This window comes from Phodopus roborovskii, unplaced genomic scaffold (assembly GCF_943737965.1).
Source record: "Phodopus roborovskii unplaced genomic scaffold, PHOROB, whole genome shotgun sequence".
Classification (NCBI taxonomy): domain Eukaryota; kingdom Metazoa; phylum Chordata; class Mammalia; order Rodentia; family Cricetidae; genus Phodopus; species Phodopus roborovskii.
In genome coordinates, this window is record NW_026126418.1 from 26,024,923 (window position 1) to 26,038,966 (window position 14,044).

At 37.0% G+C, this 14,044-nt stretch overlaps 1 protein-coding gene across 3 annotated transcripts in view; it reads right to left on the reverse strand.

Annotated features, from left to right (window-relative positions):
• Positions 1-9,272: 9,272 nt before the first annotated feature.
• Positions 9,273-14,044, reverse strand: part of Ube2e3 (ubiquitin conjugating enzyme E2 E3) — a 47,084-nt gene continuing 42,312 nt past the window's right edge. For all 3 annotated transcript variants that reach the window (XM_051184397.1, XM_051184396.1, XM_051184395.1), the window contains exons 5-6: positions 12,467-12,614; positions 9,273-9,909 (exon numbers count right to left, since the gene is read on the reverse strand). In XM_051184397.1, the coding sequence (XP_051040354.1) occupies positions 9,812-9,909; positions 12,467-12,614 (246 nt within the window). In that variant the 3' untranslated portion in view covers positions 9,273-9,811. The remainder of the gene's footprint in view (positions 9,910-12,466; positions 12,615-14,044) is intronic.

Below are 14,044 nucleotides of genomic sequence, written 5' to 3' on the forward strand. Positions count from 1 at the left end.
TGTTTGTTAATGTAATTTTGGAGAGTTCTCTGAAACATCCCTTTAACTTGCAATTCTAAAGGATACATTGCTATACTCAGTTGCTCTGAGCACATCATAGGAAACAGATATGTAGGAAGACAAACATGTCTGACTTCAGCAATTAATAGTACATTCCAATCTTCAGACCAGAGATTAAAAACAAGCAAAGCAAGCAAGCTAGCAAGCAAACAACAAAAAGGACAGGACACAGTCGGAGACCAAGCAAAACCATGTTCTATGGTGAGGTGTCATGCTGCATAGAACTTAATGGCATTTTCTCACAATGCCCATTGTGTTGCCACTAAATAAATTTCTCCCTCGGTACAATTTTACAATGTTGTTCATTGGCTTTAGCCCAATTATACAACTGAAAAAAATTCAGATTCCAAGAAATAGAAAAAAAAATACCAATTACAGAACAAGATGGCAAATAAATAAAACTGGTGGTGCTAATATTTGGCTTTGAAGTTCAGTTTACTAATGACCTAGAAATTAGAACTTAAATGTCAACTATCATTAGAATATTTTATTTGCTAGCTATTATGATACATTTCCCTGGTTTACTGAGAATACACTGAAAATTTTAAGTTGTGAACCCCATATTTGTCCTTTGAAAAGGAAACTGTCAAAGTATAACTGACTGAAACTTGGTAGTGTTTTCATAAATGTAAAATATAAGTTTACTGGAAGGCAGATTTTGACAGCAATAGTTAGAATTAAGGGCAGGATCCCAGTTTTCAAACTAAGGCTATTATCCCTACTTGGCATAAGCAGATTCTGATCATTTTCAGAAGCTGTCATAGGGCACATCCCACTGTGTTGGTCTTCTAGCTCCATTCTCTGAGGATACTGTGTTATGGGAATAGTTTAGTAGGTGGGTTCAAAGCTGTACGTGCTAAGGAGGCAGCTGTCAAAAGACCAGTCCATGGCATGTTATTTGAGATGAATCTACATGTGGTCAGAGTACCTGTGTACAATGTATTTAATTTCAGAAAAAGAATTTGCAGTAACAGTATAGAATGGATAGCTAACATATCACCAGAACCCACCACCCTTTGTGACCTGGGATTCCCTGGATATCAAGAAAATACAGACAAGTATGACTTGGATAAGCAGAGGAAACTTTATTGATCTCTTTAACCTTCCAGCAATTAGAGCAAGCAAGACAGTATTTGTAACCCGAGCTCAAAAGAGTATACCTTTTTCCAGAATTTAAATGGGTTAGATGGTTTGTTTTCCCAGTGTAGTGCCTCCCTAAATCACACCTTCTGGTCTACCACCACCACCACCACCACCACAGGTGACACCCACACCTCAGTACCAAAGGAAATGTGTTAGTACTTTCTTTCCTGGAGTCCCCACTGGAATACTGATCTTCCCGTGGGCTTTTGGAATCCTGTGATAATTTATAGTTAGTATTACTGAATGTTAAACAGAGCTGTTAATCCTACGTTGAAAATACACAAGGGGGGAAAAATACAATGAGAAGGATATAACAAGCTGCAAGTCAAAATACAAAACAATTTTCAATTTTAGTTAGAAAGATACAGGACTTCAGAAATGCTAATGGATTTATGGCATGCATGCCCTTCTATAAATACTGACTTGAGAGACTCTATTAATTGCAGTCCTCCAACCCAGGCATATATGGAGAACGCAGTTTAAGTAAAGTGTTTGAAAAGAGGCACTAAAGGGAATACACTGAAATAGAGAGGTGACTCCTCTGCTCCTTTAAATCACTTCAGTAATATGTGAACATTTCAGCATAATGAGTGGTTAACTTCAAACCTGGGAGATTTTGTGTGCACAATTAAATATAACCCAGTACTTGTTAGCCATATTAGAAACACCAATATGATGACAAAACAAGTGACATGTGTCAAATTGCTATGTAAGACTTACCCACTAAACAAGAACTTGCCTACTCATGAAGCCTCATTTTATGAAGATGTCTATACATAGTTAAATACCATTATATGTAGTTTGTGTCTTTGGAAGTTAAGAGTCCTAAATACTCAAATTCTGAAGGGAGAAAAGTACAAAGTAGCCCACTCATCACTGAATTATTTTGGACTAAACAGAAAGCTCAATTTTAGTTCTGCCAAATGCTCTTAGGTACAGAAAGCAATGTGCCACCTCGCCATCTGTCCTTAAGCACCAAGTCCACATTTAAAATATGAATGTACCTAGGAAAGGATTTTAAACAATGCATGTGTTGGTGCTTAACTGAAACTCAAACATGGTCAAAGTCACAGGGCTACATCTATCAACTTTCAACTACTACAAAGTACATAGGTGTCAGAGTATCCACAAATTGTAATGTTACCAACAGAAGGAGACCAGGAAGTGTTCATAATGTATCATTAGAGTTATTTCTCTGAGTAAGTATTTACTATGGATAGATGGAAAGGTTGCAGTTAGCAAGAGTGACCCTTGAATTTCACTACAAAACAAGTATCTGGGGCGGTTGACATGGACACTGCTTCCTCAGAGTAGTGGTGGCACAAAGTGAGGCTTCTGCAGAATATGAACTTGCATCTGTTCAACAACAGGCAACTATTAAAGTCATGAGCAGGAACTGCAAGATGGAGCTTGTATGGAAGAGAGCTATGTGCTAGCAGTGTGAAGACTTGTTAGACTGGAATCTGCATATGGACAAGAAGGTATTCTTTTAAAAAGGTTCTTGTAGATAAGGATAACCAGCACTGGATTGAAACAATAAGGCCAGAAAGGAAAATAAACTGACCCAAAGTCCTTCAGAAGTAAGTTAAATAAAGCAATTGTCAACTTGCCTCTGTATAAAATGTTACAATAAAGAATATTACAATTAATTTAACCTGGGAAAACAGTCATAGCCTATTTTAAGTTCAGGGAAAAAAAATTACACGAGCTTGTACATGAACAATTACAGCAGTGTTTTAATTTTCTCCTTTGGTGTCTTCTACAATCAAACTTAGACCTAATCATAGCCTTGAACAAAACCATACTTGTGAAAGTCATCAATGCAAAGCATCCCCTAGGTAACTAATCAAAATGACCATTTGAGTCTTTACTTAATTCCTCAACACCTTCTGATGCAAGGAGCCCATTCTGACTTCCCTAAACTCCTCACTTCCTTTCCAGTTACTTCCACTCTCCTGGGTTCCATTTCTGGGACGCTGTGATATAGAGTTCAGCCCTAGCAGCACTAACTTGATAGATAAGCTTGGGCATTTTCACAGGGTGAATGCTACATCTTCACAAAGGCACATGCCTAGCTCAGACCCAACTGCAACATAGATTTGCACATATATTATCTGGAAACACCCACTACAGTGTTTAGTTAGGCACTACAAACCTCTTAGCTTTCCTCCTGACCCTGTTCCCTCCTGACTCCTTCACAAATATATCCTTCTGGTCTGCTCAAGTCCTAGTCAAGCTTTATCAAATCCAGGTACAGGCATGTTTTTAATGAATGATACTGTTACTCAGGTCAAAGCTACTGATATCAGACTACAGAATTAGTCTCCTAACTGATCACCCTGTTCTTAAATTTCCTTACTTACCATTTATCTCCCTTATCTATATCCTCACTCTCTCACTCACGCAGTCCCTTTTCTTTCCGAACAGTAATCAGAGAATCTAACGAAACCTGCCATCTTGTACCTTTGGGGTAAAACATCCTCAAAGAGCTTCCCATTTATGATAGCCAAAGCTCATGTAAGACCCCAAAATCATTCCATTTACCTCATCTTGACCCGGCTTTGTATAGTGCTCACCCTACTTCAGTCTCACTTAGTTCTTCTTGAATAAGTGCTTTCCTACTATGGAGTCTTTTGCCTGACATTCCCTCTGGTATATATATACACACATATTCAACTTATCCTTCAAGTTTACCTCTTTCAAGGTCTTATTTTTCTGCACATATCTTTCCTGGCTACCTTCAACTCAGCTGTTGGGTTTCTAAAGGAGCAGTTTTATTGGGAGAATGAAGATAACATATAATCTTAAACAAGTAAGATATATAAGGATCTGAAAATCTCTATCTCCATGTCTTTGAAGACTTGGATACAGGATACCTGCTTCCTAATGAATACTGACTTCCCTTCTCCCTCCCAACACCCACTATTTCCTTCTCCTGCTTCAGTTTGCTACATACCATTTACGATCTAACAAACACTACCTGTGTTTTAAAGTACATAAGGATAGGGATTTTTTTTTTAAACTCTACTCTCCGCTATTACTAAGCATATTAATTTGCCAAAGTAAACAAATAATAATGTATTGATGGTAAAATAAATTAAATATATATTTCTGGAAGTCTCATTAATGGAGATGACATACAAACACAAGTAGAATGCAATATGCATTTTCAAATATGCCATTTCAAAACCTACAGAAAGCTTTCTCATATATATTATAACCTTGATCACTGGATATAATTATAGCTTCACTGTTTGGGCAGGACAAATTTGGAAAAACAGTATTCCACTAATAATGATAGAAGAGCAGATAAGGGGAACCAGTAGATCACTGTTTACTCCCCTTAGCCCTTCATACTCCACAAAAAATAAAAATAAAAAAATATATCATCATTTTAAAGATATAACATGAAGCTGGACATAACTCTCCAAAACTCAAAGCACTAGAAAAAAACTACACTTCCCTTGGGTTCTTGACTGTCAGGCTTCTAATGGCAGCACTGTTCAACCACCCACTTCTCAAAGGAGTTTCTTCCATCCCTGTCACACTGATGTGGGCCCAGGTTTGCTCAGTTGATTTAAACACTTGTAAGTGAGATAACTGGAATTAGAAAGTCACTTTTCAATTAGACTTATTAGGACAATTATTGAGCAACAGAGTAAAAGCAGCCTTTTGATCACATGTTTTATTCCATTTCCCCTTCTCGTAGACTCTGTTACAGGAAATCTCACTAACAGTTTCAACATTCAAGCGCAGCTCCCTACAATATAGTACATTATATACTTCTATGTAGTTTTTTTTTCTTAATGTATTTTTTTTTTTTTAAATAATCCCCTCGAAGACCACCTTTTTCATTTCCCTACTTTCCTAAAATACTGGTAAACAGTCATGAGTCTCTTAACAAAGGGACTACACTCTGAGAATTGTGGGGATAGACAGCCCTTCATCACTGCAAAAACACTAGAGTACACTTTAAGAAGACTACGTGTAACCCAAGAATCACTTGTATAATCCACTCATCAGTACACAAGCCTACATATGCTTCTTTGTGAATTTTTTCTTTTTACCAATAAAAGAGGGTTAAGAAAATACCAAAGATAATGGAAATTTGTGTACAGTCATAGGAAAGAATGATTTCTGGTGTACCAATGAACTTTTAAACTTTTAAGATTAATTCATTCTTCATTGTAAGACACTGAAAAAAGTGTTATTACCTGGCACATTTAAGCAGGAATAATCTAAGCAGCATTTACCATGTAAAAAGCACTGAAATCGGTGTACTAAGGATTAAAGGAGACATGCTTTGTTATGCGGACAAATGCCATGTGGTATGGGATAGCCTTACTCTGAAGATTTACCACTATGCTAAAATCATCATCCAGTTAGTAGCTATTGCGACAGAGGAGAAAGATATATTATGTCTTCCTAAGGCTCACTATCCAAACATATGAATATGGTATTAAACTGAACAAATCAAAAGCCAAAATAAAGCCACACTATTAAGAGCAATTTTAAAAAATATTTTTCTCATTTCTTTTTTGTATATGTACAATGTCTAAGAGGAGGGCAGGAGATGGAGTGTGTTTACTCTTTCCACCTTTAACATATATTCTGGGCTAACTCAGGTGATCATGCTTGCATGGCAAGCACTTTTATCTGCTGAGCCATTTTGCTAGCCCAAGAATATTTTTAAAATGTCAGCTAGTATTAGAATATTGACTATTATATAGATTGAGTAAATTTGTTGAACATTATACCATTTTTATTGTTATATCAGCAGGATATCTATTTAACTTCTCATTCAGCCGAAAATGAATACACTTTTTTTTTTTTTTTTTTAAATAAAGACATGTTTTTCTTTTGCTAGGGAGAAAAATCTATCTGGACAGGAAAGTGATAAACTATCTAATACAGATGTAAAGATGTACTCATCTGTGTACTTTTCACTCTCTAAATAAACCAAGCATTAAACTTTGAAGAACAAATTCTCAATGTAAATTAGCTAACAGGTTATACAGTATGTGCAACTTCTAACCACTACCTGCCCACCCCCTTGACTTTTAGGGAGGGCACCTGGATTGTTGCTGAAAATGGAAAATAAATACGTGCTTGATTCTTTGTGATACTTGTGTCAGAAAAACAGATGGACAAATAGGTAAATGAGAACAGTGCAATGGAAGTGTTGAACGGGGTGGATATGAGATAAATTGAGGGGGCTTGGGGGAAACCTTTCAGTGACTCACACGCCACAGACCTCGATGAATAACGTAATCACCATGCTTACATGCCAAGCGATTTACTTTGTCATGCTCTGCTCTATCTTAGAATACATCCAGGAGGACTAAGCTCCAGTGCTCTTCTGCCTAACCAACACTTAATGACAAAGACTAAAGGATGTCTGTATCTACCCTTGTGCCCAAATCTGGGCCATAGGCTCTTTAACCCTGCCCCTCCCACACCAACACACAAGTTTAGCTTCTTAGATTTATGTATGTTGACACTGAAAGTTCTTACTTAAAATTCATTCTGGCCTTCCAGTCCAAACATAAGCAGTTGCAAACACAGCAGGTGACAAACTGGAAGAGGATGGTTCCAGGGCATTCCCTACAGAGAACTACTTATGAGTTCAGTCAGGAAGGAAAGAAAAGGAAGCAGCAAGAGCAGAAGTGCATATGCCTTTGACAGATGTGCACAAACCTGTGGAGGAGTCACATCTCAGTTCTAGGCTAGCAAGGTTGATGCTGTCTGACAGTGAGCAGGGCTTTAACACTCATTATCATTGGTAAAGCAGTTACATGAACCACTCAGCAATTCATTCTATAACCATTCTGAAAGCATTAACAGTCCACCATTCAGAAATGCTCTATTACACACTGGAGACAAACACCAAAAACACTGAAGAACTTCCTAAGGAAAAACTGAGGAGCTAGTGAGATTTCATTTAATGTTTATGTACTAAAGTGTAATTATTATTATTGGAGTATTGCTTGAAAACACTCATGTGACTAGATATAAAACAAAGAGGCTGGTACATTTACTAATGCTGAATAAGGAACAATAACAGAACTAAAACCATGATATAATTATTACAGGATTAATTTCTTAAAGAGGTATGGCAAAAAAAAAAATAATTGATGTTTCAGCTCATATTTAAAATGATCTGTCCAAAGTCCACAATATAAACTGTAACTAAAAGTGTGTTAATAACATTCATTAACATGATGGTAACTGATGTTTCAGAACTAAAATTGCCTCACATTTACAGCAGTCATTCTCTACTACTTGAACACCATTGGATACCAGTGGACTGGCTCAAATTCTCTACAAATCAGAGAGCAAAGCTGAAAAGTTCTGAGAAAAGGTAGCATGGATCAAAAAATACAAATTTTTATCCCCATAATTAGTTTAGATTTCCTAACTCAAAAGAAAAAGCTCATGCACAGATAATTAAAATATTGATATGCTTACCCACACAAAGTTTTTTGATGTAGTTATATAAAACTGTTTTAGAAATTGTAATTAATCAAATAATTCTGTTACAGGCCATAGCTATAGCTGGTATGCATATTTGACACGAATTTGTGTTACACCCAGCTCCTCAGAGGCTACGTGATCATTATACTGCAGGTCTGATGGGATACATGGTGGTTTGGCTATTCACACATGTACTATAAGTTCTACTTGGAATGGCAATGTAACAATACCCTAATATTCAGAAGTTACACTTGGAGTGGCACACAACAATACCCTAATATTCATAATGAAAGCTTTCTAGCACCATGAGGAGCTTATTACCCTAAAGTGTAGAATGACCAATCTCAGCAGTTGGATGAAGTACTTTCTGCAGCTTACCATGGCTAATTAAAATAGTTTTGACTTTCATATAAGGCTTTATTCTCATCACACTGACCTGAACTGTGAATTTTTAAATTTGTTTAAGAATCAGTTTTCTAAGATAAAGCTTATATCTTCTACACATTAACATGTTAACATGTTATTTGCTGTTCCTCTATAAAAGGGTATTGGGGTGTGTGTGTGTGTGTGTGTGTGTGTGTGTGTGTGTGTGTGTGTGTGTGTAGTACTTGTAGGAAAACTATAAATTAAGTTTTCCTCTGATTTAAGATATCTATGATCAAATAGTTGAGTAGAATCCCCCTATTTTAATAGTGGTAAGCTATGTATGATTCGCTTTCCTGAAGAAATATCTTTGTGTCTGTATGTGTGTGCATGTGCGTGTGGTGCCTGGGATACCAAGGCACCAGCCCAAAGCAATACTTGCTTTTATCCTAATAATAAATTTCTATAAACTTTATGATGGTACTATATTACCATATTCAGGATCAGAAGAGACACTGACCACAGATAATTTATTCCAGGCACAGGGAAAATAATAATACAATTATATTGTTCACAATTCTCTTAAGAAAGCTTAATAATTACAAGCTAAATAGCATACTTAATAATTACAGTTAGAAGTAATTTAACCCTTTAAGTCCTTACAATTTAGTTTGTCTTCAACTCAGAGTGCCACATCTGCACAGTAAAACACCATCTACCTTCAGGGAAAACAGGGCCTTTGAGCCTCTGGCAACACTTGCTGGCCATGTGTAACAGTAACAATAATGCACCATAAAGATTCAAGATCAGGATTAAAGGGAAAAGCACCATAGAAAAGCAATCACAGAATAGCAATTATCTGACAATATTGCTCAACTTTGAATAGACATCACCAATTAGGAAACAAAATGTTCTGTAAGACATTGGAGAAGAGTCCTGCAAAGCCCAGGACTTCATTTTCAACTCAAATACATTATCAATGTAAAATTTATGTCTTTTTTTTTTTTCTTTTTTAAAGACCAATGGTTGAAATCCAGCCTCACATTTAAGCCCACTATATTCTCTCCTTAAAGGAAAAGCCTCTACACACTTAAGATTTTTAAATGTTTGCAATTTAATAATTCATTCATTTGTACTAGTCCTTAATAATCAATCTTCATAGCCACATCTTTATATCAGCAATTATCTCAGACACACCTTGTGACAAGACTTTCAACATTACGACAAGAAACTATGCCTTCAGGAGCATGTTTATTGTGTTTGAGATGATACATCAGTGCTCTCTGAGCTACAAAGGGTAAAAGGAAATCCTCTCATTACAAACTGACAAAGGTAAAAGGTAAAACATTTTCACAACAGCATGAACCACATACTCAGAAATAGATCTGGGCTTAATACAAATGACATAATTCCTAGTCATCTACAGCTACTTTTATAACTTCATACAGATAATGAATTAGGCTAAAATGCACTATAATATTTGGTAGACTTCAGGACCAGTATCCTTAGTACATCACAAAATACATTTTGATATCCCAAAGAAGCAAGACTTGCAAGTAGGCATTTTAAACGTAACTAATCTACAGCTACAAAGTTCTACTCTTGATAGCATTTACCTTTTGGGGGAGTCTCCCAGTCTCCAAAGGATAAAGGCAGAGAGTAGAATCAGTATAACATATACACAGAAGTCCGTATTGTAAAGGCTATAAAGATCCGCAGCACAGTGGGAAGAGGCCTTCTGCTCCTTCACACTGCATACAAATCATGAGAATTATGTTGCGTATCTCTTGGTCCACTGTCTGGCTATCCTGTCATGTTCTGCTCTGTTGGTCAAATACTGAGTTGCTATGCTTCCAACCAGAGGATCCGCTAGAAAAGTGAAACATTAAAAACATCATTAAAACATCATGTGTGATTTCAATGTACAGTTCTAAAATGGCATTACATTAAAGTTACATATTGGTAGCACTTTTTAATATAGAATGTTTTGATTTTTTTCCTAAGAAAATAATTTAACTGGCTATTTACTTTAATATTAAGAAAGTCAATGGTAAATTAATAATTTCTTAAGAGATATATTTTATTTAACAAGTATTTCAAATTTTACTGAAAATCATAATTGACTACTGTATTTACATTATTTCTACTTACGTCTCTCCCTGAACCATGGACTCAAATTCGAGGCCTCTTTCTTTCATTATCATTGTTACATATATGTACATCCTCCCCCGTTTTAGTTCCATGTGTTTAGGGCTAATCTTTAGAAGAGATATATTATTGCTCCTAAGCAGCCAACTGATTGTAGTTCTTCATTTACAGTAGGGACTTGTGATACACACACACATAGACACACAATGCCATGCAGACTGCTCATGTCATTCATTGTGCATGTCTTGCTTAGGCAACCTAAATTATTCTGTTGTGATATCATGTATACAGCAGCCCTGTCACGTTATTCTTGACATTTTATTCAACTATGGAAGTGTGGTAGAGAGGCTGCATTTCTGTAATGTTATGCATCTTAGCATAGGTTTTACATAAAGCTTCCATCCTCTAACATTCCAAATGAAATGCTCCCTGATGAACACACAGTTATGTCTCCCATTATAAACATAAACCACTAAAAAACTTACCTGTCATTTCATTTTAAATATTTTGAAGTAAAAATTGAATCTGAGATAAAAACTGTTATAAGAAAGTATGTGTACATGGTACATGCAGAAACTGTTCCAAATAAAGCCAACACATAATAGTATAAGAGCTTTCCCTTCTAGACTCCAAAGATTCAGGCTCCTTCCCTGGCAAACAGCTACTAACACTTTTAATTTTTTTTTTCCAGATATTCTATACATGCCTTATATCCAGGAATTAACAATGAATGTATCTTTTCAAAACCCCTTTATCTTGACATACTAGTTCTTAAAGACTGTCATCCTGTAACTTAAGAATTGTTCCATTCTTTAATAGTTACAGTCTCTTAGTGGACACTCAGGTTATTTCTAATTGTCTGCTTAAACAAATAAACAATTAATTATCTTCTCCTTGAGTCCTTTCAAGTCTAAAGCCAAGCATACACAGTAATAACATGTGAAACTCTAGGTCTAAACATGACTCTAACAAGTCTAGCACCCGTGTTCAATTTCTTATGAGGCATTTCAGAAGTCATTAATTATACATTAACTTTGAGATACAGTTAACAATCTAGACTGATATATGAGTTGTAACTCCAATATCCCTTACCATTCTATTTATTAGAATTAGTTTTAATACAAAAGGAGAGAAACCCTCAGTTACTGGGAGAGTACAGTAAAGCACATGGCAACATGGAAGGAAAGGAATCAAGAGACACTGTTTAAGCCTGACAGAAATGATCTGTACAGCCTCACAGGTTAGAAAGTAGAAGTTCTACCCTACTCCAAATGACTTGACAGATTTTGATGATCTCTCCAGGAAGGCATCAACCTCCCTGTGCAGTGGGGGTGGGAGGAGGGTTGGGGGGGACATGGGAGGAAGGTAGAGCGAACTGGGATTGATATGTAAAATAAGAAAGAAAGAAAAAAAAAAAAAAAAACAGGAAAGTAGAGGTTCCATAGCTGACAGTACAAAAATAATCACAGAGGAAGGAATATCACTTTAGCTATATAAAGATGTGTTACATTTGTTTCTATTGTCTTCGTGAATACTGAAAAGATGTGTTTCATTTGTACTGCATTTGTTTAATTATGTAAAGATGTGTTGCTGTTTCACCTCCTTGTATAAGGCTCCTGGATTGATCCAGTAAAAAGCTGAATGGCCAATAGCTAGGCAGTAAAAGGATAAGAAGGGCTGTGGGGGGGGGGGGGGCAGGGCAAGAGAGAAAGAGAGGGACATGCCAGGGACCTGGTAGCCAGCCAGCCACCAAACAGACACACAAGCACTGGAGGGAGGGAGGGAGGGAGGGAGGGAGGGAGGGAGGGAGGGAGGGAGGGAGGGAGGGAGGGAGGGAGGGAGGGAGGGAGGGAGGGAGCAAACAGGGCGCCCCAAGGCAAAACATAGATAAAGAGAAAAAGATTAACATAAGGACTAAAGTAAGGCCAAGCATAACTGATAGTAAATCTCCATATCACGATTTGGGAGCTGGCTGGTGGCCTAAAAGAAAACCTGCTACATAACAATAACAAACTAAAGTATTACTAACAAAGTTTTGGCCTAGTGTCTAATTGAAATAACATTAGTTTCTCAGAATTACCTTTGGTGTTTTGAGAGAGGGTCTCACCAGATAGCCCCAGCTAACTCAGAAGTCTATATGAAAAGTCAGTCTCAGTAGTCTACTTAACCCCCATGCCTAGACCTCAAAAATATCTTATGCTGACTCCCTATAATATTTATTTCTTGACCAACATTAAATTAACAAGTCTTATTTGTAGATTTACAAAGATGTGCTTACCAGGGTTGCAGTCTGTCAAAAGAGAACAAATTGAGAGCAAAACCTTTGAAATAGTCAAAGCAGGACTCCAGTTGTCTTTTAGAATATCCAGGCAGATGACTCCCTGACTGTTGATGTTGCAGTGATAGATTCTGGTTCGGAAGGTAACCTATACATGGTCACAGTAGAAACAGGAAGAAAATAGGGCTTTCAACAATTCATCTCAGCAGTAACACGTCACAGGTGATGCTGACAACAAATAATGAACCAGTGCTACTGTTAGGTTGGGTGTAATAACAATAAGTTTTGTTATTTATTTATTTATTTATTTATTTTTGCTGCTGTTGTTTTGTTTTTAACATGAGGTTTCTAGATTTATAGCTCTGCTTGGTCTAAGCTTGCTATGAAGACCAGGCTGGTTTCAAATTTACAGCAATCCTCTTGCCTCTGTAGTACATGCCTATACACCCAGTACTCAGGAAAAAGAACAGGAGGGATATGATGGCTTAGGGGTGGGGTCAGCTTAGTGGGGTGTTAGACAATTTCCACTAACAATGCTAAGAAAAATGTAATTGTAAATGGCAATTCCTTGTATACAAATATATCCTGTTAACTCTCTCCCGTATTTTTTCTAGTTTGTTAAAACCAATTTCCAATATTAAAAACTAGGCATGTAGAAGGATCACTATTTATAAAAATAGACATAAAGTTTACTAAAGTTTTATTATACAGAAAACAACCAAAGAATAAAACTTCAGTAGACAGTAATAAGCTGACATTAAATACGTATCATTCACATGAGGATCCAATGTGTAGCACCATAACAAGAGAGTGCTGACCCTTGATTAGACTTAGAAAGGCAGGCCTACATACCTGAAGAGCTTATAAAGATAACTTTTAGGACTTAGATTCTAATGGGCCAAACTGTAAAATACCGAGTGAGGTAAACCTAGACCGAGAAAGACAAATATGGTATGTATTTACTTATAAGTGGATATTAGCTATTAAGTAAATGGTTATCAAGCTACAATCCCATAAACTAGAAAGGTTAAGTACAGAGGGCTCTAGAGTGAACAATGCATGGGCAACCCTGGGAAGGGGAAATAGAATATTTTGCAAGTGGACTAGGGGTTAGAGATGAAAGCAGGAGGCATCAGGTAGTGGTGGTAGTAGGGGGGTGTGTCTGTCTGAATTTGTCTGTGGGTATGTGAGTGTAGCGTGTGTAGGGAGAGACAGCTGGAGGACTCTTAGTAATGGAGGATAAGGAGTCTTTGTAGCCAGGCAAGTCTTCCAGTGGTGAGATTAGGTTGCATTCAGTTGAGCTGTTGGCCCAGATCCCTACATAACCCGGGTTGATGCAAGGACAGACAGTTACTCTCCACATAGTGACAGCAAGGCTGGGTTGCTGAGGACAATATCCTCATTAACTCATTGAATGTAGAAGTCTTCACCCCTACTTTCTAGCCTCTTTGATGTGGGAATATACTCTGCAGGCTATGGAAAGAGAAACCTGAATATGAAACCAATCCCCAAACCCATAGGCCATACAATCTGTCCTGCCTGCTAGATGTGCTGGGGAAATGGTGATGGAGAACATGT